Source organism: Callospermophilus lateralis, chromosome 18, assembly GCF_048772815.1.
Source record: "Callospermophilus lateralis isolate mCalLat2 chromosome 18, mCalLat2.hap1, whole genome shotgun sequence".
Classification (NCBI taxonomy): domain Eukaryota; kingdom Metazoa; phylum Chordata; class Mammalia; order Rodentia; family Sciuridae; genus Callospermophilus; species Callospermophilus lateralis.
In genome coordinates this window covers 40,557,175-40,579,355 of record NC_135322.1, presented here as the reverse complement: position 1 = coordinate 40,579,355, position 22,181 = coordinate 40,557,175, and the positions used below count along the sequence as shown (strand labels likewise).

At 54.5% G+C, this 22,181-nt stretch overlaps 1 protein-coding gene and 1 pseudogene across 6 annotated transcripts in view; one reads left to right on the top strand and one right to left on the bottom strand.

Annotated features, from left to right (window-relative positions):
• Positions 1 to 3,981: 3,981 nt before the first annotated feature.
• On the top strand, positions 3,982 to 4,890 carry LOC143384099 (cyclin-dependent kinase 4 pseudogene; annotated as a pseudogene).
• Positions 4,891 to 7,857: 2,967 nt separating this feature from the next.
• Positions 7,858 to 22,181, bottom strand: part of Slc12a3 (solute carrier family 12 member 3) — a 30,957-nt gene continuing 16,633 nt past the window's right edge. For 2 of the 6 annotated variants that reach the window (XM_076837895.2, XM_076837896.2), the window contains exons 19-26: positions 21,463 to 21,545; positions 20,370 to 20,447; positions 19,606 to 19,707; positions 18,341 to 18,452; positions 15,350 to 15,436; positions 14,565 to 14,700; positions 13,160 to 13,227; positions 7,858 to 7,999 (exon numbers count right to left, since the gene is read on the bottom strand). In XM_076837895.2, coding sequence (XP_076694010.2) covers positions 7,858 to 7,999; positions 13,160 to 13,227; positions 14,565 to 14,700; positions 15,350 to 15,436; positions 18,341 to 18,452; positions 19,606 to 19,707; positions 20,370 to 20,447; positions 21,463 to 21,545 — 808 coding nt within the window. Of the gene's footprint in view, positions 8,000 to 13,159; positions 13,228 to 14,564; positions 14,701 to 15,349; positions 15,437 to 18,340; positions 18,453 to 19,605; positions 19,710 to 20,369; positions 20,448 to 21,462; positions 21,546 to 22,181 lie in introns of all 6 variants that reach the window. The other 4 variants (XM_076837897.2, XM_076837899.2, XM_076837900.2 and 1 more) reach the window with 2 other exon arrangements.

Here is a 22,181-nt window from a genome sequence, read left to right as displayed (position 1 = left end):
TGACCCCAAACCTCCTTCCTCACAGTAGCCAACCCTGCCTTTCTCCAGGAAAGGACCCTCCAATGTCACCCTTCAAGGAAGCTCCACCCCCACCCCCATTCCCCTGCTGGTGCCTGGGGACCCTACAGCTCAGCAGCCTTTTCTGAGCCACAGACCTACTCACCTCTGGATACTGGCTCCCAAGCCTCCTTTCCACTCTTGCCCCCTTCACGACCCCAGCATCCAACTCACACTTGCTCCCACAATGCTCAGCTCCATGACCTTCACCTTGTCTGCCTCCGTGCCCACGCCCACTGGTAGAATCCACTCATTTGTCCTTCATTCATTCACGGCTAGAACATTTACTGAGTGCCTACCCTGTACTGGGTGCTGGGGCTTAAAGGTGCCTCTGGTTTGCTCGACAGCAGAGCCGGCCCTCGGCCACCCAGTCAGTCCAGCAGTTAAGATCTTGCAGTGCCCCTGTGTGTGCTCTGAGGCCCTCCCATGGTCTGAGTCTTCCCCTGAGGCCTCCAAGTGTCCCTACCACCCACTAACTAAAGGCTCATCTCAGTTCCCACCTGTGTAGAGCCCGTAGTTCAAATGACAGACCTCATAGAGGTTGAGAGTGTTCAAAACCGGTCACCTCCTCCAGAATGCGGGACTCAGGTGCCCGCACACTGGCCACAGTGGTCCTTTATTCTCCATCTCCCACCTTCCCCAGCCCAGGGCACATCCCAGTCCTTCGATTCTCCTTCACTCTTGCTTTTCCACCCGTCGTTTGCTTTTCCACCCGTCTGCTTGGAGCTCACAGGGCCACTCCCACGTACTGTGCCATCGTCCTGGAAACCCTTGTGCCTTGTCCTCCCATCCCTCTTGCTTGGCCGGCACGGTTGTTGGAGAACAGGTCGCCCTCTTTCTCTACATTTGCTCAGGAGTCCTCCAGGAGTCCCCCAGGCAGGGCACAGGACAGATGTCCTGAGGGGTTTTCAGCCTCGTGCCACAGACCCAGGGGGGCCTTCCTGGGGCTTGGCAACGCCTCCCCACGTCCTGACGAGTGCGACTTCCTCTTCCTTCGCTCGGCCTCCTTCCTCTTCTGCGATCTCTTCCTTGCATCTTAAATCTCTCCCTTCCAACCTGTGGGTCCACTCTGGTCCCCATTAACGCATCCCCACCCTGTAGCTGGGACATTTATTGATCAATGAGTAAGTATTCTTATGTTCCTCCCAATTTCCCAGCATCCTTTACAGATATGTGCCTTGTCCTTGACACACTATTTTACCAAATTATTCCGGGCCAGGCTCCCAGTGTCACCCAGAGCCCCAAACTCGGCAGCACTTCCTGTGGTTTCAGCTGTTTGCAGCTGCACGTGGGCCTGCTCTGTGCAGCTCCAGCCCCTCTCTGGCACCTTCCTGTTATTTGAATTTTCCTCCTGCCCCTTCAGCTCTTTCTAAGGCCACTCCAATGGCTGCCTCTCCTTCCTCCTGCCCCCTAGCGAGAGCCCCTCCCAAAGTCTGGCTCAGCTTTCTCCATCCTCCATGCGTCCCCTCTCCATCTCCCCTAAGCCAATGGCTTCAGTATTCCTGACCAAGTGTGACCCTCAAATCACTTAAGGTCACTGCTCTCACAGTGCTTCAGGGTCACAATGGAGTGCCAGGCACTCTTCCTGAGCTCCAGGACCACAGCTTTGGTCCTGGATGGATGTACCACTCCCAACCCACTTACCCTCTCCCTCCCACATTAAGGCGGCAATCCTGCCCCCACAGTACATGGTTTCTTTATTCTTATAACTCCCCAGCCTCAACTTCTGGGGCCCTTATCTCCATCCAAGCATATACCCAGGCAGTTCCCAGTTCTGGAAGATTCTGTCTCTTTTGATTCTCCTCTGTATCTCCCCACCTCTCCGTTCCATCTGCCTCTCTTAGGGGGCTGAGTCCTTGCTGGGCTTTTAGAATTCTGCACAGCCTCCTCCTTGGGCTTCCTGCCTTTTATCTTTCCACCCCCCCACCCCCCCACACCCCCATCCAGCCTGGTTCCCTGAGGCTTGGCTCTGCCCTTCACCTTTAGTGGCTGGAACCCCTGGATTTCCTGGGAGTCCCCGAGCCTAGGAGTCTGGGAGCCTGGGAGCCCAGGTCTTTGCATACAACTCGACTGACTCTCCCTGGCTGAAGAACTGCTGAAGTCTGGTCCCCCTCCTGCTGACGGCTGTCCTTATGCTGGCCCTGGCTCAAGCCATTCCCGCCACCTGGAATGCTTCTCCCAGTCCATCTCTCATGTCTGTCTTTCTGTTGAATCTTACCAATCTTTGAAACCTCTTTTATTTTATTTTTATTTTTTAGGTGCCAGGGGTTGAACTCAGGGGCACTTAACCACTGAGCCACATCCCCAGCCCTTTTCATTTTTTATTTAGAGACAGGGTCTCACTGAGTTGCTTAGTGTTTCACTAAGTTGCTGAGGCTGGCCTTGAACTTGCAATCCTCCTGCCTCAGCCTCCTGAACTGCTGGGACTACAGGCATCACCACTGCACCTGGCTCCTTGAAACCTCTTTTAAATACCATTTTCTAAATAGAGATGTTGTGAAGTCCCCTGACTTGGGGTTGGCTCCTCTCCCACAACCTGCCAGGGCTTATTTGTGACTCTCTCATGAGTTGCACTTGGCTCTCTCTCCACTGTCTTTCGTCCCTCAGACATTCTGCTCTCTGACCTCCAGCCAGGTGGCTCTTCTCGGGTATTTTTAGACTTAGCATGTCTTCTGGCTGCCTCTCAGGAAGCAGCTACTTGGGTGGTGCTCACTCTTTCAGTCCTAGGACTAAACTCTCTTGAGTGGGGAATTACCAATGCAGCGAGGCCGGGCTTTCCCGGGTCACATTTCTGGTGAATGTTCTTGAGGTCAGCAGCAGTTTTTTTCTTTTCCCTCTCTGACAACTTGAGCTGTACATAGTGACAAATGAAACCTGGCTGCTTTGCATGTCCTTGGGGGCCTCTCAGTCAGGTGGTTCTTCTGGAACATTCCAGCTGGTCTCATTCCTTTTGAAACACTGCCCACCCCCCTTCCCTTGGCCTCATTGGAGAGGCCAGGCAGGTATCTGAAAGGACACTCAGACTAAACAGGGACTCTCCGTGTGCTCATGAGGCCCACCGTTCTGCCCAGGGAAGTGGGAGGCAGCAAGCCCTCTGGTGGGAAATGAGCCACAGTGTAGTCACCTTAAAGCCACAAGAAATCTGGGAGGAAACCGAAGGAGGACACTAAAGCCAAGGCTGAAATGCCAAGGGGAAATGGGAGCTAACCAACTGGGCACGGGGTACCAGGGGGGTTAAGCTAGGGGGTTGCCAGGGGCTGGGCAGGGCCTGGGCTCTGAGGGACCCATCTCTGGGGGTCAGTGTTTCTAGCCGAAAGGAGACTTCGGGGCCCACACTTCCCACCACTAGACTCAATAATGTGAAGCACTTTGTCATCCAAAGGCAAGAGAGAGAATGCAGTGTGGATGGAAATCTCCTATCCCCATTGTTGCCCATTGGCCAAACTGTTGTGGGGACAAAGGAGGCAAGGCACCAAAGACAGCAGGAAACCATTTTATTTGGCTGCAGCCAGGTTCAGAGGGCACAGCTTTTGCTGTAATCCCCTGAACCCCGAATTCAGGGAGTTTCAGAGTTTTATACCCAGCGTGTAAGGGGGGGGGGCTCAGAAGTTCACAGTCTGCAGAAGTTCACATAAAAGCAGCTTTTTCTTTCACTGTTCTGGGCAAGTTAACCCTTCAAGGACCACACCTGAGAAAGGGAGAGCTTCTTCTCTCCTTTCTTTCCTCCCCCTGCCAGCTGTTACCATGGAGCCCGGTTGGTAATATATCTTAAAAATGTAGACATCGAGCCTGTGGCCTGTGTCTGTGGTCCCGCCCCGGTCAGAGCTCGAGTGTATGGTGCCAAAGGAACCAGCTCCAGGGTCCCTATAACGGGCCTGCCCTCGTAGCTCTTGGCCTGCAGTGAGGGTCTCCCCTTATCCGAGAATGGCTACCTCACGATATGAGCCAGTGGCTGAAATTGGTGTCTGTGCCTATGGGACAGTGTACAAAGCCCGTGATCCCCACAGTGGCCACTTTGTGGCCCTCAAGAGTATGAGTGTCCCTAATGGAGGAGGAGCTGGAGGGGGCCTTCCCATCAGCACAGTTCGTGAGGTGGCCTTATCGAGGCGCCTGGAGGCTTTTGAACATCCCAATGTTGTCCGACTGATGGAAGTCTGTGCTACTTCCCGGACCGACCGGGAAATCAAGGTGACCCTAGCATTTGAGCATGTTGACCAAGACTTAAGGATCTATTTAGACAAGGCACCACCACCAGCCTTGCCAGCCGAGACCATCAAGGATCTGATGCGCCAGTTTCTAACAGCCTAGATTTTCTTCATGCCAACTGCATCTTTCATTAGGACCTGAAGCTAGAAAATATTCTGGTGACAAGTGGTGGGACAGTCAAGCTGGCTGACTTTGGCCTGGCCAGAATATACAGCTACCAGATGGCCCTTTCACCTGTGGTTGTTACACCCTGGTACCGGGCTCCCGAAGTTCTTCTGCAGTCTACATAGGCAACCCCTGTGGACATGTGGAGCGTTGGCTGTATCTTTGCAGAGATGTGTCGTTGGAAGCCTCTCTTCTGTGGAAATTCTGAAGCTGACCGGTTGGGCAAACTCTTTGACCTGATCGGGCTGCCTCCAGAGGATGACTGGCCCCGAGATGTATCTCTACCCCGGGGACCCTTTTCCTCCAAGAGGACCTCGCCCGGTGCAGTCAGGGGTGTCTGAGAAGGAGGAGTCTGGAGCTCAGTTACTGCTGGAAATGCTGACTTTTAACCCACACAAGCGAATCTCTGCCCTCCGAGCCCTGCAGCCCTCTTATCTACATAAGGAAGATGATCCAGAGTGAGCATTGGGGTGGCTGCCACAGAAGGAAGAGATGCTGCCATTTTCCCTCTTCTGGACACTTGAGTGGAGAAAACCCCATTGAGAAGGCGACCTCTGCCTTTTTCTCTGAGGCTAAGACTCCTCCAACTTTTTACAGAGAATATCTTGCTGCCTTAATGACATTTTATACCCACCCTTCCTTTTGAGGCTTATCCTTCTCCTGCCCCCCCATTTCTATACACTAAGGGGTCTATCTCTCCTCCCCTTCCTTACCTTGATATTGGGGTCCTTTTTTTATACAGGAAAACAAAATAAGACAAAGAAAAAAAATGTACACATCTCTGTGAAGCCCAGCTCAAGGCCAGAGGCCTTGTTTGCACATTTCTACAAAGTACTATACTGGATATGTTTGTGAAAAACTAGTAAGGGGTGTCCAGCACCTGGAGTACTGGTACCTCTCGGCCAGTGGCCAAGTAAAACAGGGCGACACAAAAATAGGAAGTTTATTTACATTGAACTCTTTTTCAGAGACTCTTTTGCTGAGAGTCCTAAAGCCAGTCTGGGTGAAGATTTCTGGAGAAGCCCAGTTAAGTCTTTTCTGTGGAGAAAGGGGGTGCCACTTCAAAACCACACCTTGGAGCACCTTGAAGATGCCCCAAGCCAAAGGCCCTTGCAGCAAAGTAGCAGGAAGAGGGTACTGGGAAGGGACTGAAGAATGTGTACCCCTTTCCCCACCCCATGCCAGTCCCCTGCTACATCCACGACTGTGGTCAACCCTGCCGGGGCCAAACCACCATCAGACAGGCCAACTGGTTGGCGACACCTGTTCCTGTCCAATTCTCTCATTCCATAGACTGAGGCCCAGAGAGGTCAAGGGATGTATTTGAGGTAACAGCCAATTTTGGAGAGAGGCAGAAACTCAAATCTAGTTCTCCTGATGGCTATACCGGGGCCTTTCCACCCAACCTCTCCACTTTTCTTTTTGAGGTAAGATCCAAAATGCCTGGAGACTGAGGAACAAAGGCTGAGGAACACAGGCTCCCACGAGTCTGCAAATGCATGTAAGAGAAGCAAAGAGAAGATCATGGCCACTGTGAACATTCGTGTGGAAATCCTGCAGCGTGACCTGTAGAGCCAGCAGAGAAGTCCAGCTCAGTGTTGAGGAAACAAGAGTTAATTTTTTCAAAACACTCGGCAGAGTTGAAAAACAGTGTGTTCCAAAACAAGTAAGTTCTGTTGACTGAGCAAACATATTTTTATTCCTTTCATTGTTCTGGGCCTCACTGCAAAGACTTAAAGAAAAAAAAAAAAAAAGAGTTACATTGCTAAAAATCTATAGGTCCCAACATAATGAAAGAGTTTTTGTTTGTTTGTTTGTTTTTTGTTTTTTTTTTTAATGCTCAAAGCCAAAAGGTTCTCTGCCCTGGACGGGGGACTCCCTGAGGTCTGAAGACAGGGCCCATTTGCCAGGGAACTCTTCCACGAGGCTCCAGAAAGCAGGCTTCCCTGACAGCTTGGCCTTTCCCGGAGCTGGGTCGAGGCCAGGGGCCCACTGCAAGTTCAAAGGCAGGCCGGTCTCCAGGTCCCCGGGACGCGGCCAGTCCTCTGTATAGCTTGGCAAAGCGGTGGCAGTTCAAGGACAACGGGGCTCCGCAACTTCCAGGGCTCCTGAGCCTTCAAGCTTTGCAGTGGGGGGAGGGGGGGGTCTGAGAAGTGCTTGAAGGGCTTTGGGTTCCAACCCCAAGAAGGAGACAGGCTCCAGGACTAAGTAACCTTGGAGTGACCTTGAAGGAGGTAGACTACACTTGAAGAAGCTCCATCCCTTCAGCCGCCCTGGTGGCACTGAGAGAAGACACAGCTGTCACACACCAAGCAGATACGTCCAGAACGGCGATGCCCTTTCATTTTTGCCCCCCCTCCAGCATTGTGGGTGCCAGCATTCCAGGGGTTCAGTCTGGGCCAAATGGAGTGCCCCTCCCTGAGCCAGGTGTAAGTCCCACCTCCATTCTCCTCCTCTCTCCCATCTCTGCTCAGGGCTCAGCCCATCTGCTCTCCCATCCTTCCCTGGCGGGTCCTCTTACCCACCAGGGACTAGATCTGCCCCTTCCTTTCAGATCCGTTGCCTCTTGGCACCCCCGCCCCCTGCTCCCTCCAGGTGTCCCCACCTCTACTCTCCCTCCTCCCCCCACTCCCTCGCCCCCCCAGGCTGTCAGACCCCACTCCTCCCCTGCAGGCCCAGCAGGGCAGGTGGCAGCGGTGACCTATCCCCAGCCAGCCAGCCTCCCTGGGCGGGAACAAGCCCAGGGCCCAGAGGAGAGTCCAGCCTGTTTTTCAAATCGTGGGTCAGTACTCATGAGGGGGTCTGAAAATCATGTTAGTGGATCTCAACCAGCATCAAAAAGAGAAGAACAGAACAGAAAAGAATGGAGGCCATCAGCCCTCGCAAGAAGTGTTGTTTTTCCAGTCCTTCTGCTTTGGTGGGTTCTGTGTGTGGGTTCTAGTCTCAGGGAGGTGGCTGAGGAAATTTGCATGTTGTATAGGCTCAGAGGCCCCCCTTTCTCAGAGCTCCCAGGGCCCCTACAGTGGACTCCAGGCTGTCCTGGTGGTCGGAGGCAGGGGCTTACCAAGGAAGGTGAGTGGAGAGGCCAAGAAGCACACCCAGCTCACTGACTCAATTTGCACACAAATGAAAGACTGAAATCTTAAGGATCATAAAGATCAAAAGACGATTTTTAAAGAGATAGGATCTTCCAAGGAATTTTCCATACAACTCCAGCTGCTGCTTCTCGAAAAGGAGGCTCTGAGGACATGCCCAGGGGAAGTGGGGTCCAGCCTCAGTGTGCAAATCTTCCATCTTTCTACAGTCAGATCATCAGATGCTAGGACTTAACACTCGACAGAACACGAGGCTTGTCCCTGGACTGGAGCTGGTCGAGTTCCAACCTGTCCCCAACACCTGCGGCTCGGGCTCGGATGGCCAAGCGTTGAGTTACTGGCAGTAGAAGGTGAGCACGTTTTCCTGGTTTCCCCGGATCAGGACGACGGGAGGCCTGAGATCCTGGGACAGGGTCTCCAGCCAGGCCATGTACAGCGAGCTGGGGCACTTCCCCTTCCTTCCTATGGGCAAGGTGCTGGAAGGCAGGAAGAGGGCAGGAGAGGAATCACCCAGGGTTTTCCCACCCTGAGAAAGACCTTCCTGCCACCCTTCAGGGCATTACTCAAAATATATCTTCAGCCATGAGGCATTTCTAAACAAAACCATGGCCTGCATGTCCCCTGCAGGGAATGCTCCATAGTCTCCACCAAGCCTCACAATCTCACTTTCTCCCATCCTCAGCCTCACACATACCTCTTTAGCCACAGAGGCTTTCTTTCCTCTGCACATGATCCACCTAGAAGGCAGAGCCCCAGCTGTTCACCAGGCTGGCTTCTTGAACCACTCAGCTCTCTGCTTACATGCATCTCCTCTGGTCATCCTCCCCAAAGGAGGCCACCCATCCTCTTCATCCTCTCACCCTACTTTATTGTCTTCGTAGACTTTTGCAATCTCAAAAGCATCTGTGGATGTATTGATTTGTTGTCTGCCTTCCCCACTGGACTGTGTGTTGATCTGCAGGCAGGCTGGGTCTGTCCTGTTCCCTGCCCTTTCCCCTGTTCTAGAACAGGGTCTGATACAATTAGGCCAGTGTGTGTTTGTTAAGTGAGAGGTCCCACCCCATCTGCCACTCACATCAGGCCAGGCTTGCTTTCAGCCACATGCCTGCCAGTGGCCACCCAGTGTGTCGTGTTTGTGGGCTGCAGCAGAGTGTCCTTGCCCTGCCCCCACCCTGCTAAGTCCTGCCTCTGGAGGCCCTTATCTGTGTTGTGTGAGCAGATACCCAGATGTCCCCTGGAACGCTGTTCAGTCATGTTTTTGTGGCTATTTCAGGAAGTGACTTTTCTTTCATCTTGAGAATTCCAAAAATGCTTCGGGATGGCCACCACAGCTGGGTGCGTGGCTCTGGCAGAGACCCATCTGGCCACCACATGCGGCTGGCCACCCGTCCTTACCCGGGACTGCCCTTGGCAGGTGTCTGTTCTCCCTAAAGTCTATTCACTGGTTGATCATTTCATCAACCTGGACACAGCCCAGAGCACGGGCCTGGCCTGCAGCACTGACCCCCTGGCTGGGGCAGCAGCAGGCAGGCAACGCGGAGCAGTGTGGGGACCAGAGCTCAGGCTCTGGGCTCAGAGAAGCTGCCAGTCACAGCTTTGGCAAAGTGCTTGACATCCTTGGGGACACAGGTTGGGCCCTCCAGGAGAAGCTCACAGGCTGGGGAGCCGCACTTGGCGCAGTGGAAGCAATGCACACATCAGCAGCTGCTGTCCCCACTTACGATTGACCGGCAGAGCAGGGCCTCAGCCAGGGCCTTGGGATCATCCCAGCCGCTGACTCTGATCACCGCAACCCCCACGCCCCCCTGAGCAGGCTGAGGGGGTGGCTGGAAGTCCAGAGAGCTGCTGCCTCATATTTAGAGCCTCTTCAAAGCCTCGCTAGGGACAAGGCCACCCTCCTTTAAAAAGCAAGGCCCCAAGGACTGGAGAGGTGGTGGGAACAAGGGCACCTCACTAAGCCGCATCCTCCTTTGACTTTCCAGGAAAAAGACCCAGGAGAATGTAAAACCAGGCTCTCCAGATCGAACGGATGTGCCCGAAACCACAAAGGGGCTGTCCAGAAACGTCACATTGTTTTCAGGGAACAAACTCACAAACTTCAAAGCCCATGAGGGAACTGGTCCCTGCAAGGTGAGGGGCAGCGGACACCCATGACTCCCGCGGTTCCTTTCAAGCTTCAGGACAAGGTTCCTTCCCGTAGGGGACTGTCCAACTGTCCAAGGGACAGATGCCTTTACCACTCCCAGCACCAATCAATGACACCCTTTATCCCTCTGCACAGGATGCACCATCTTAGGCTACTAATCTTCAGACACAAAGCCGCTCCAAAACAAAGGGGCTTTGTGTTCCCGATCACATCTCTTGGAGCTAACTAGATGCCGAAGGCTTGCCCTGCAACAGGACCTAGGGACAGGAACCCGGATCCTATCTGCACTCCCCACCCATGAGGCCCCTGGCAAGTTGCCTAATTCCCGAGGCGGCTCTTCCTCTCTGAAATGAGACTGCAGAGGTTGATTCAAACAGTTTTGAAAATTAGTAAGGCCCGGTGCCTTGAGTACCACAGAGGTCCAATTCATAAAGTGCAATGTCCATGAGCACTGTCTCACTTTGAGGAGGAAGCCGTTACAGAAGAAAGAGATGTCTGACCTCAACAGGAACAGGTTGTTGGGACAGTAAAAGGCTGTTGGGCGGTTGACCAGGCTGCTTTGGCAGCTGTGCAAGTATGGCCGAGCTCACGGTTCAATGCCCAGTTAAAAAAAAAAAATCCAACAACAACAGAATTTCTGGGGAATGCAGGATCCTGGGATCCTACAGTTGTCCAGCGGCTCAGAAACCCCGGCCTGCCTCCAGCTTGGAGATCACTAGCACAGATGCAGCTGTCTGTCCTCCCCATGGAGGTGACCCAAGAACCCAGGGCCCCTGTGGGCAACAACTGTGGCTGTGACGTGGGCGGGTGGGTGCAGCTGGCTTCTCCAAGGCGCCAGGACACATCGCCATTTGTATCAGCTAATCCCATAAGGATGCCGGGCCGAGGATGGGCTTTCCCTATGCAGCCTTGGGGTGAAGAGGGAGAGGACGCCAGCCCAGGTCACCTGTCATGATGAAATTCCTCATCTTATAACCCGAGAGATGGACTCATTCCAATAAACTTGGAATCATGGCATGTTACAAGAAAGAGCATCTTGGAAATACTAGCCCCTAAGTCTTCTTTTGATCATTAGGGAAACAGGGCCAGAGAGAAATGGGGTCACTTTACCCACAGTCACACAGCGAGCTAGTGTGCAAACCTGCTCCTCTGAACAGAGGCGGCACCACAAAGCTGTGATTTGCACACCCGTGCACAAACGGGGGCACACCCATCCGTCTCCCCACCCAAGGAAACGTCTGGAAGCCATTAGACAGGATGAAGCCGCTGTCTTGCCTTCTGATCCCGTCCACACCCTGGGTCATCTGTGCCCGAGAACATTCTCTGCTAGGCTGAAGGCTTGAGATAAACCCAGTCCCTTTCTTTATCACTGTTCCCAGAGGAAGGAAACTCGGAGCACTTTCTTTGCAGAATAATCATCTCCCTAAACGCCGCAGGATCTATTGTTTGGGGCAGAATCAGTTTCTTGGGCATGCAACCTGGGTGGTCACTCAGGGGCCTAAGCTCAGAAGGGTTTCCGCTTGATTTAAGGCTCTGCTGTCATCATTTTGACATGCCTGAATGGCACAGGAAAGTGCTGCGAGGGGGAGTTCCTCTCGAATGGTTGTGCTGCAAAAGATAACCGCCCTCCAGAAGTGAGCGCAGGGAGCTCACCCCTAGGCAAAGCACAGGCCGTCCTGAGAGCACCTGCGGGAGAGGATGCTGGGGCCCAGGGAAGGACTCCTGTGCTCTTATGCTAATCTGCCCCAAACAGCGACTTCCACAGGGCATAGGGTGCTAGAATCATTAAGAATTCTCTAGGTCCCACTATACAAGTGCATATGGAGAGACTGGAGGGACCAAAGTTAGCAAGTCCTAACAATGGGCTATGGCCTGAATATGGGTGCCCCCCAACTCACCTGTTGAAATCTTTACTCCCAGGGCTCTGACATTAGATATCAGGTTTTAGGAGGCAGGACTTTTAGGTGAATAGGTCCTGAGAGAGGAGCCTTCATGAGAGAAATCTGTGCTCTGGGAGGCACTGGGAGGCTCCCTGGATCCTTCCACCATCCTGCCTCAGCCTCTGAGTAGCAGGACTGCAGGTGCGCACCACTGCAGCTGGCATATCACAGGTGGGCGGGGCCATCGCCCAGAGCCTTGGACCCCCTCTACATGAGCATACACTCCAAGCACAGTGTGTGCTGGCCTTCTCTCCAGAGAAAAGCAGTCTTCATGGACATTTACTACTCACGATATCATGGCTGCTCTCCAAGGCAGCCCTTACTTTGCAGATTTATTGGAATGTTCAAACACGTGAGTGTTGAAATACCTGCTGCGCAGTTGTATACCCAGACCCTCCATCTACAAAGACATTCCTCCTATGATCATTTATGTTCCATCTCTGTCCCCTCCTTCTCAATACCATGAGACTTTTTTGGGGAAAAAAAAAAAAGCATATTATCCAGATGTGGTGATGCACACCTGTAATCCCAGCAACTCAGGAGGCTGAGGCAGGAGGATTGCAAGTTCAAGGCTAGCCTGGGCCACTTAGTGAGACCCTGTCTCAAAATAAAAAAGGGCTGGGGTTGTAGCTCGGTGGTAGAGCACTTGTCTAGCATGTGTGAGTCACTGGGTTTGAACCTCAGCACCACATAAAAATAAATAAACATGTAAATATACTGTGTCAAAAATATTTAGCTTTAAAGTTATATGTATAAATAAAAAATAAAAAGAATGTAGCTCAGTGAGAGAATGTTCCAAGGTTCAATTTCCAGTACTAGAGAGGAAAAATAAATAAATAAATAAAAAGAAAGTCCATGTATCCTGTGTGGGAATGTAAGAGCTTGCTTTGGAAAGGAGGCCCGCAGCCCAGCACGCTGACCAGGGGCCATACATTTTCATTTTATCAGAAGGCCTGCAAATTATGCGGTTGAACCCACCTCCCAGGTGTGAACAAACAGGTTCTGCTGGCTTCCTGTCAATCCTGCAGAATTCCCAGGTGGTTGTCCAGCCGCCCCACCCCCCACCCCACTCCCCGCCCCTGCTCTGGGCAGCAGGCTCCCCACCCCCAGCTTGGTGGACTGTGTTTTCCCTACTAGTCTCAGTTCAGGCAGAGCCACACTGAGCCTTTGTCATCTTCCACTTGCTTAGCCCGGGCTGACACCCAGCAGGGACAGCTTGGAACTGGATGTAGGTCCAATAGGGACAGTGGGTCTGGGCAGGCTCTGTTTCTGCTGCCCAGACTGGGCACCAACACCAGGAGGGATTGACCAATGGCCAAAGAGCACTAGCTATGCCCCTCGGGGGCAAGCCAGGTTTGGCAGGAAAAGGCAACAGGGAGAGCGGTCAGCAGGGCCTGGGACTGGAGGGCCCAGACCTCGGCCAGCTGGCACTTAGGCAAGGCCGAGCCATGTTCACAGGAGCTCAGGGCCCCGCCATGCTGTGGCACCCGCCTCCTGAGCCTCTCTCCCGCTATGCCTGCCCGCTCCTCCCGCCAGTGGGTTGCACTTACATGACCACCAGGGCCGCCTCCCGGGAGTAGTCCAGCAGGATCTCATTCAGTCTCACCTGCCGAAGGGACTGGGGCAAGGGGAAGCCGGGCCGTCACCTCCCACTGTCCCTGGGAGCAGCGGCACCCCTGCCAAGGCCACCGGACTGTGACTGACTCTCCTAAATGACTAGACTCTCTGCCCCAGGAAGGAAGGGGACCCTCGTCACAATCAAGCACCAAGTTCACCTGCTCCCAGAAGCCACCGGGGCTTTCCTTGCCTGACTTTCTGGTCATGTCCAGCAGGAGAGTGGGAAGAGGGAGCTTGACCGGGTACAAAACCCAGCCCTGGCACTTCCGCAGCAGAGAGCACCGTGGGCTTCCTGAGCCTCACACGGTATGAAATGTCCTGGGGGTGGGGGACGTGGGGAGAGTCCTGTGAGATGACCGCGCGGAGCACCAGGCAGAGGGCCTGGTCACAAAGAGACCCTGAATGAAAGACTAGGAAACCCAGAGCAGGAAGGGTCCACTCCCTGCCACAGACCATGGGGGGACTTCCTGTGCACTTTATCCAGAATTTTCCAAAGCACCAGCTGGCTGCATAAGTTCTGGGGTCAGGGGCTTTTCCAGAGTGTGTGTGTGGGGGCTGTCTTTACATTGTTTAGAGTGATTGACGTCAAGATCTGAGAGCAGGTGGACACCCCATTTTAGAGAATAGAAAACTGAGGGGCGGTGACTTAGCCCACATCAGGGATTCTCAACCTCTCGCTATGCGCATTTCCGGTGAACATTCTTTTGTTGTTGTTATGACCCGGACTGTGCATTGTAGGGTGTTGAGAGCAACCCTCATTCCCCAGGTGTGACATCCAAGAACGTTTCAAAATGTCCCAAGGGGACAACATCACCCCCAGTGGAGAGCAGTAGAGTTCAAGGATTGAGGAGCCTGGGCCACTGCAGTCTGTCCCCGGGGCCCTGGGCCTCCAGCTGCTCACCCCACCTGGAAGAAGAGCCCCCACCGTGCACACGCCCTCTCTCAGCCCTACCAGAGTCCTGACTGTCCTGTCTGGGAAGGGGCGGCTGCGGCATTGCCTGCATCTAGGCCGCAGGCACAGGCTGAGGGAAATGAGGCAGCTCTGTCCATCATGGGACAAGTGATACTCCAACCCTCACACCTGAGTCACGAATCCTTCCACCAGATGTAGAGAAATGGGGGAGGAGAGGGAGGACTCCCGCCAGTTCCTGCCCACTGCTGGGGACATTAATGGGCAGAAGGATCAGGCTCTCGTGCCAAGGACAGCACTGGGTTCACAGCCGGTCACCTGTCAGCCCAAGCATTTGTGGCCTGAGGATACCGCAGAGGCTGGGAGTCAAGGGCAGCTGGGCTCAGAAAGCTCGTCCCCACCCAGCAAGGCCCTGCCCTCTCTGGCACCTTGATCCTGTTCTTGTTGACCTCCTCATCTGAGATCTTCCACGGGCAGTCCCGCCTCATCTCGGCCACGGTGGCCTCGTCCTTGAAGCCATCGTTCAGGCGGAAGGGTGCAATCATGTCCTCAAAGCGCTTGGTGCTGGAGAGAGAACGCAGGAGAGGCCTGTGAGATGGTCCCATCTCCAGAGAAACCAGGACCCTGGAGGGAGCTAGAGGGGAGGCCACAGGGACACAGATTGGGGCCCAACAATGCTGCCATCTACTTGGGAATGGCCCCAGTGTGACTTAGGCTCGGCCACTTAGACCTGGAGTTCCACCAGACTTCTCCAAGCCATCCTCAGTGGTGGGCCTGGACTCTACCTGCCCCTGCACTCTGCAGGTGGTCACTGGCCAGGTCTGTGTCAGGTTCGAGCCACACAGACTCTAGGTCAGACTGTGCCCGCTCCTGGATCCCATGCTCTGATGCAGTAAGTAAAGAGGCAAATAAATATAAAGTGGGGGGTTTATAAATGTATAAACCGAGTCCTGGTATAGAGAAAATCAGGGTCAGGAGAGGCCTTGCGAGGGCTGAGGAGTCTGTCCTGAAGCCAGCTATGCACAGGTGGAGGTGGGGAGCAGTGGCTAGAGCAAACCGAACTGAATGTGCAAAGGCCCTGAAGTATGGTAGGCGGCCTGCATGAAGTGCAGCCAAAGAGCCCAAGGGGCTGGAACAAGGTCGCAGCCAGCAGCAGGTCTGCAGGGCACACCGCTGGCCTTTCTGCTTGGATCCCCTGACACAGAGAACTCACTGCTCCGCCCGCGGCTTCTGATTGATGTCAGGAAGGACATGAACTTCATGAAATCCCAGTCGGAACTTGCTCAACAGAGAAATGATCCTGGAGGGCAGAGGGAGACTTTTTAAGTGTATTCATTCATTCGATGACATTTTATTAAGTTTCTGCTGTGGACAGCAGTGAGCCAAACAGATCCCATCCTGCCCCTTGGCACTGCCATTCTAACAGGGGAGGAGGGACAGACAATCAGGGACACCAATGAAGCAGGTCAGCTCATGACAAGTGACGCAGAAAAGCATGACCAGGATTTCCCAAGCGTCTGGTGGCCACCTCTGTCTTAGTGCCTGGCAATCATTAACGCCCGTGTCTACACCTCTGCCGAGACTTTGTGACAATGTCCATTCTGATTCACTGGTCTGGCTGGGGCCAGGGATTCTGCATCTCTAACCAGCTCCCTTGCAACGCTGCCAGGCCACCAGGGACAGGACAGTTGGAAAAGAGGAAATTAAAAGTTCCTGAGGGAACCAAAGATATGTGAGAACCGGGCAGAAAAGCAGGAGGGGCAGCTTCGGGCACCACTTTGGATTTGACAGGAGAGGAGAGGCCACTGTGGTGGGAGCGGTCAGGAGGATGACACAGAGCGCGTAGCTATCTGGCTGGATGGTGCGTGGTGGAGATGGTTGAAGGCCAAAGGGGTTCGGGCAGGGGGATGTCCATATTGACATTTTTTTTTTTCCAGTCCTGGGAATTAAACCCAGAGCCTTGCATTTGCTGGACGAGCGCTCTACCACCGAGACGCATCCCCAGGCCAGAGTCCACACTGGAACTGCCCAAGGGGCCTTCAGAACAGTGCCCTGCCTGGTGCTAGCCCACCTGCTGAGTCACACTCCCCGGGCAGGGCAGGTCTTGGTAAGGCCGCACATGGTCCCAGTGTGCCCCCTTGGTTAGGGCCCGCTGGACTCACTGGTGGGGAGGAATGGACAGGGCAGCGATGGCAAAGAGCCAGCTGGGATAGCTTGGAGCCTCTGGAAGACCAGCCTGAATTACCAGCTGGGCCCAGCAGCCAAGCAATGGCTGCTTCTTGAGCTTAGGGGAGCAGGATTTGGAAAGCAGAGCTGTGGGCAGATCCATCTTGGTGTGCGGCAGTGGCTGGGGCCAGCAGGCCTGGGCAGGTGGCAGCGTAGGCCTGCCCTGGGGTCACGGAGAGAGCAGGTCACACGGCCCATGAAGGTCACTGCTGGGTGGCAGAGGAGTGAGTGTTCACAACCTCTGTGCGAAGGGCGTGCAATGCCAGGCCTTGGGCTCAGCCAGCTGCACTGACTACCCCCTGCCCAGGCCTGGACCGGAAGCCGAGGCCCAGGGCCCAGGAGCTACTGTTCCCAAGCAGTGCCTCCTGGGCCTTGCACAGAAGGGACCCTTGAGTGGCAAAGTCCTCAGTGGGATGACAACAAAGAAATGGGGCTTTTGGGGTGAGCAGAGGGGGAGCTCATGGGCGTGGCCCAGGCATGGACAAGGGCAGTGGCCAGGACTCCCCTCTTGTCCTGACCACCGTGTCACAGCCAGGGCTGCTGCAGAGGGCTCTGGAGACCCTAATGCAAAGGTTCCTCCCTCTGCCTATTAACTTTGGGCAAACCGCAGACCCTCACCCCATGACCTCTGACCTCCCGTGACCTTGCAGTTGTGAAGCAGCAGTTGCCCGACTCCACCTCCCCGGCTCCTGCCAAGTCCACACCTCCGGCCACCTGCTTCACTGTGCTCCTCCTCGTCTGTTTACAGACCCACACGTGTTCCGAATGAGTGCTGTGATTTGAATATGGTTTGTCCCCTGAACTCACGTTGAAGTCCGATCCCCAGAGAAAGGAGGGTGGAAACCTAATCTGACTGTGGTGTTTGCAGGGAGGAGGTGAACTCTGGGAAGTGATTAGGACTGGATTAATCCTGGTGGCTTTATGGGAAGAGGGAGAGAGACCAAATACACACAGCCACTTTTGCCTTCCCCCCCTGTCTCTTGCCATGTGAAACCCTGAGCCACTTGAGGACTCTGCCAGCAAGAAGGCTATCACCAGATAGAACCCCTGGACCTTGCATCTCCAGAAGCATGAGCCGAAACAAACCTCTTTTTTCTATAAAGTGGACTGCCTCGGCTATTTCAATATAGTAATGAAAACCAACTAATACACTTAGATACATTTCAAAAGGAATTTTTATATTACAATTTGAAACACAAAATAGCATGTCTTGGCAGAAAGAGGTGATACTTAAAATCCAAGTAAATAAACCAGTGTCACTAAATTCTGGCCAAGTCTGTGAGCTTAGACCTGCTCTCTTGCTTAGACAGGGAGCTCAGCATGGCTACTGAGGGGAAGGACAAACCAACACTAAACCAAGATCTTCTCCCACCAAATCAGCCACAGAGTTGAAGGGGGATTAAAAAATCACTTCTCGGGCTGGGGTTGCGGCTCAGCAGTAGAGCGCTCGCCTAGCACGTGCGAGGCCCTGGGTTCCATCCTCAGCACCACATAAAAATAAGTAAAATAAAGGTATTGTGTCCAACTACAATTGGAAAATAAATAAATATTTTTTTTAAAAATCACTTCTCACGTAAAGAATCAGTGGTATGGTGTGGCCCCATCTCCTGGCCACTCAAGTCATCTCTCACCTCCCAGAGCCCGTGTTCCACACTCTGGGGACATTGCCCTCAAAGATTCTACCTCCGGTCTCCTTTCTCAGGAGGAAGGGGCCCCTCCCGCCTTCGTTTCACATGGGTTTCTCCTTGAGGAGTTTGGGATTTTGAATCTTATCACCCCTCCCTGTCAGAGCAAAGCCCAGGGTGTAGGTATCTGATTAAAGGGGGTCAAGAAGTCACTAATGAACTTTGCTCCTGGCCAGAACCCCCCTTGCCATCACTGTGGCCTGGAGAGAGCCTGCCCAAGCTTTGGGCAACTCCAAGGCCCACCTGAGGGTGGCGGTGGAGAGCAGGGGACGGGGAGAGGGCCCCCCACTTACGCCTTCCTCTCCTGGTCCATCCTGCTGACCTGGCCCCCAACGAACACCCGGATCTTGCATTTGCTCCACCTCTTCTTGCGTCGAAGGAGATAGGGGATGAGGAGGGTGAGGCCTGGCAAGGAGGGTCCCCAGAAACCAAGGGAAAACTTCTCAGGGGACAGCCCCTGGTGGGTTCCTGCCCCTTCCTGCCACCATGGGCAGACCCCTTCCCCTCTCTGGACCTTGGTTTACCTGCCTGCATCGGAACTCACCTTTCTAAAACCCCAGTGGCCATGGTGCCTGGTGTCTAGGGTCTACTTGGCAGCGGTGTTTTTAAAATATTTTTAGTATTCACCACAAGCTGGTAGTGAACAGTGGTGGGGACTGCATATGGACATCTAGAGAGAGGGCCTTTCTGGAAAATTAAACATTTGGCCAATGGGTGGGAGCCTGCATCCCTCTTGGTCATGCCTCCATGTGAGACTAAGGACCAGCCACTGAGTTCCAGGCCTGGTTCTCCATGCTCTGGTCTCTTTATTTGTAAAAGAGATGACGTTAGATTAGAGACTGGCCAGAGGCAGGTAGTCAGCGCTCAGCCTGAGTTATCTGTCATTGATAGAATATGCAGCCCTCCTCTGTGTTCGCAGGGGATCGCATTCACGGCCCCTTTGTGCTGAATCCACCTGTGCCCAAGTCCTCTGTATAAAAGGACATAGTATTTGATGTCACCTACTCACATCCTCCTGTGTACTTTACACCATCTCCTACCAGCTACAATGTGAATCTGTGCAAATAGTTGTTGTACTTTATTGTTGGGAAATAATGACAAGGACAAAGTCTGTACAGGGTCCATACAGACACAATGTTTTTCCTGAGCATTTTCGACCTGTGCTTGGTCAGAAGTGGGGAGGTGGCACCTGGGGACACGGAGGCTGGGTTGTCCTCTTTTGAAGTAGGGGTATTTTCTATGACTCTGTCATAGGTGGGAACTATAAAGACAAGAGCCGTGTTTCAAGAAAAACAGGGCAGGTGTGTCTCTGTGGAGAGTATTCCAATAGCTGTCCTGTGCACTGGCCCTGTCCCCAACTCTGCCGGTGGGGACCCCAAGCCCATCCAATTACCCAACCCAGTTATCCAGGGGTCTGGGCCCCTGGCCACTTTGCTGGACTCCAGGTCCAAGCAGAGGCCTTGACAAGAGCCAGCCAGGAAGGACGGGGCAAGAGATGCAGGGACAGGGAGGGAAGATGTCCCAGGGCATGAGGGAGCCACATCTGAGGAGTCCTGACCTCCATCATCAAAGAGCCAGTAGATGTCCACAGTCTTCTTGCCCTGCTCGGACTGGAAGATGGTGCTGGCCTGCTCCTCCCGCACCAGGGCCTCAGGGTCCACTGCAGGAGGGGAGGGGGTCAGAGCAGCCAGCCTCCTGGAAACGGCTCACCACCCTGAAAGGTGGGCTTGCCGTTCAGGCCCAGACTGTGCCCGCAGCAGCAGACGCAGCTGAGCAGGCCTGGCCGGGGCAGTGACTTCCCTCCTGGTGCCAGGACTCGGATTCTCAGGCAGGCGGACCCGGAGCGGGGACCCTGGGATCACAGGCTGCCGCACGTCCCTCCCTGCTTCTCAGCTTCTCTCTCCCCAGGCTCCAGCCAGGGGGACCCCGTGCCCTCCGGGTGGCCCTCTGGGAGGTAGCGTGCTCTTCCAACCCTTGCACACTCTCCTGGGCCCCTCAGGAACGCCACAGGAGTGCCCTGTGCCTGGGGCAGCTTCCCCTGCCTCCCAGAGCAACAGCGGAAGACTGCCACTCTACCCCTCCCTGAACCTACACTCAGGTCCCGCAGGGGCCTTGCAGGGACCTGGGTCCTGGAGGCCCAGCGTCTCCACCAGGACCTGTGCTCTTGAACAGGGCCACGCCCATCGGGTTACTCAGCCCAGTTAGTCAGCCGCTGCTATCACTAGGAACAACCATCCGCCTTTGACCGAGTCCCCAGGTGGCCACCACTAGCATCCCTGCTGGGCCAGAACACCCTGAGCCTCCGAGTGGGTGGGGACTGACGTGTGCCCGACACAGATGGCCTGGCCCCGCGGGCGCTGGTGCCCTTGCTGTCCTCCGCTGGGTCAAACACAGGATTAACTGTAAAAGAGGGGGCATCTGGGGTTGCAGGGTGCCCTCACCTGGGGCACCCTGGGTTCTCCATGTAGCAGGGCTCCCTGAACACTGGGAGGAGAGTCCCACGGCCCCACCACACCCAGACCCGCCTCCCCCTGCCCTGGCCCTGCCCTGGCCCCTCTTGCTCCTCCCACAGGCTAAGCTCATGCCCACCTGGGGGTGAGGATGCCCCTGTGCTGGGGGCAGCGCTCCGCAGCCCTGCCCCTCGTGGCCAAAGGCCTCCCCTGGACACCTGTGCTGTCTGCCAGACACTAGATGACCGAGTGTCCGCTTGTACAGATCTGCTTTGCCCCAGGAACAGGGGCTTTGTTTGGTCCTTGCTGTACCCACTGTGCCTAGAGCAGCACAGGAGCATGGCTACCGACTGTTGGTTGGCCAGCTCCCTGGACCAGGTACACCCTCAGCCCTCAGTGACATGCAGAGTCCCACCCACCAGGCTCCCAGCTCGGCCCTCCCTCTGGCTCCATGAATTTTTATGTCTTTTACATTTCTAAATACTAGTAATTCAGAGTCTGCAGAGTTGGATTTTTAAGTGGAAAACACAATCCTGTTTCGTGTCCCCAAAGGTGTCCTTGGAGGACATAAACATCCAGGTTCCACGGCCTTGAGGTGAGTGCTTTCCTACCCCGAGGCCTTTATGTGGACAGCTCCTCCGCCCTCTTTTCCTGTTTTCTAGTAGGTCTTTCTTTCCCAGCTGGTTACAGAAGCACTGGGGGTGATTTGGGGAGCTCCAAGCTTCCCAGGTGGAAACATCCTCTTGGACAGTCACGTCCCCTTCTGGGCCTTAGTTTCCCCACCTGGAAACCTGATGCTCTCTAAGTGACCATCCAGGGCCGACGTTCTATGAGCCTGTGACCTTTAGTTCCTAATGAATTTTCCCTCTCTTCCTTGCACTGGTTAAAGAACTTGGGTTCCAGAACTTTCTGGGATCCCCTTCTGGTCTGGGACAGTGTGCTGAGCCGGTGCTGCGGGTGCTCACCGTGAGCCTGCATGGTCTCGGAGATGTTCAGCCCCTCGCGCATCCTCAAGACACACACGCCGTAGTTGAAATCAAAGGCATCGCTGGAAAGAGGAGCAGGGGGTCAGGCTCGGCTCAGCCCCAGCTCCCACCCAGGAGGTGACCTGGCTCCCGGGAGACCAGGTGTCCAAGATGGCCCTGCTTCCCACCGTTCTCCTTCTCCCCTCTGGGCCTCAGTTTCCCTGTCTGTAAAGTATGCAGACACAACCGGAGAGTCGCCAGGGACCCCTCGGGGGACACTCAGTCAGGCCTGGCTTCCCCCTGGAGTCTGGGTGAACCCTCACAGCTCTGCCACAGCGGGGGATGGTCGATTTTGTCTCCACCTTCCAGGTACACAAATGGAACGATTTGCCCACAAGACACAACCAAGGAAGGGACCAGCTGGTCACTGTGAACTGAAGGGCAGCCGTGCCCCCAGGACAGGCCTCACTCAAGCTGTGGGCTGTTATAACGAGAGTTTAGAAGACTCCTGCGCATGCCCGATTGATTGCTCTGTTGACACAGTGTGCAAAAGCCACCACTTCAGTGTGACGCAGTGGGCTGCGTCCTTGGCTGTCCCATTCATACCCTCGGGATTGTCTTAGGACACTGGAGCCGGGGGAGCCTAGAGACAGTTTTTCCACCACCTTCTCTTGCAATTTCATTAGAGGCAGTGGGAGGGTCCCCTGAGCTGTGCAGCC